We start from the raw sequence: 1,742 nt of genomic DNA, 5'->3' as shown, positions 1-1,742 counted from the left end.
CGCTCTGCTTTTTTTCCTTTTTAAATCTGTATTAAAAGTTTATTATATCAACTGTTGTGCTCAAAATTTTTTACAATTCAAATACTTGCCGATAATGGTGGAAAGTTACACCAACGGGTGTGATTTTTTGTGTCTTTATACATTTTAAATTGATTAATTTGAATCAAATACACTAAATCTTTTGTTTTTTTTGCAAAATAATAATTGCAATTGTTTTGTTTTGATTTAAAATCAGCTGATAGAGAGAGCAATAATTACTATAAAGCGCGAACTAAAAAGCGCGCGAACTAGTGTTGATAAACGTTTTCAAAATTTATAAATAACTTTAATAATAAGTAGTATTATATTTGATTAAGAATAATAAATACTTTTTGATTTATAATGAAAGAGTGCAATAAGTGCCGTTCTACTATACGTGGAGAGTCTGGTTTAGTTTGTAAAGGTGTATGTGGTAAAGCATATCACATTGCAACTAAATGTTCTGGTGTGGAGCAATCACATATAAATAGCCTTAATAATAAAATGATTCATTTTATTTGTGATGATTGCTTACAATATATACACAATGTTGACTTTTCTCTTAAAGAAATTAATGATAGTGTGAATAATAATGAATAATAATAATAACAAAAATAATAATTGTCTTAATGAATATAAAAATGAATTTAAAAAAGCCTTAAACGTTAACGAAAATGAAATTAAATGTTTATTAAAAGCTATAGAGGCAAAATATGCTGATAGGATTAAATCACTTGTTGAGGTCCAAAAATCATATGAAAACAAATTTAATGGGCTTGAGCAAAAAATTACATTGTTATCTGATGTTATTAAAAAACCGAATGATGAACTAGCTATTAATACATCTAAGAATATAAACATGATTGAAAATAAAGATACTTTTGCTGCTAAGCTAAAAATGGGTATCAATGCTAATGTACCAATTACTGTGAAACCCATTAATAAACAACAGAGTGAAGAGACAAAAAAAGACTTAAAGAATAAAATTAACCCAACTCAGCTAAATGTTAAAGTGAACGGATTTCAGACTAGGCATGATGGCAGAGTAACTATTAAGTGTATTAACTCTAAAGAACGTGAAGTCCTTGCTAATGATATTAAGAAAAAACTAAGTGAACAATACGTCATTGAAACTCCTACATTGCGTAATCCCAAAGTGCTTATCTCAGGAATGAGTGAACAGTTAGATGGCGACAGTTTACTTCTCGCAATAAAAAATCAAAATAGTATCTCGCTCCAACACCTAAAAGTTTTAAAAGTATACGAATCTTATAAAAAAAGGAATACATTTAACGCCATAATTGAATTAGACGGTAAAGCTTTCAAACAAGTTATGAAAGATCGTAAAATTAATATCAGGTGGGATAGGTGCATCGTTTATGAGCATTTAAATGTTATGAGATGTTATAAATTCTGGGGCTTTAATCATGAAGCAAGTGTATGCAAAGAAATTGACAATGTATGTGCTAAATGTAGTGAGACTGGGCATACTCATAAGGAGTGCAAAAATGTTTTTATTAAATGTGTTAATTGTGCTAAGGCAAAAAAAACTCTTAACCTTCGTGAGCTGAGTACGGATCATGATTGCAGAGATATTATGTGTAAGACGTTACAGCGGAGAGTTAAACTAGAAGCAGAAAATACTAATTATTAATCATGGAAGATAAAACTTTAATTAATCTTTTTTGTAAACAACAACGTGGTATTAATATAGTTCATTTTAA

General features: G+C 28.6%; 1 protein-coding gene across 1 annotated transcript; it reads left to right on the top strand.

Moving 5' to 3' along the window:
* Positions 1 to 381: 381 nt before the first annotated feature.
* Positions 382 to 1,619, top strand: LOC119665106 (the record flags this gene model as incomplete). Its single annotated transcript, XM_038074419.1, has 2 exons — positions 382 to 451; positions 675 to 1,619. Coding segments are annotated over exons 1-2 (1,015 nt in total), but the record flags the coding sequence as incomplete, so codon positions are not given.
* Between the last annotated feature and the right edge of the window lie 123 nt (positions 1,620 to 1,742).

The sequence above is a fragment of the Teleopsis dalmanni genome, unplaced genomic scaffold, assembly GCF_002237135.1.
Source record: "Teleopsis dalmanni isolate 2A unplaced genomic scaffold, ASM223713v2 unscaffolded_contig_3516, whole genome shotgun sequence".
NCBI classification, from domain to species: Eukaryota; Metazoa; Arthropoda; class Insecta; order Diptera; family Diopsidae; genus Teleopsis; species Teleopsis dalmanni.
This window is presented reverse-complemented; position numbering and strand designations above follow the sequence as displayed.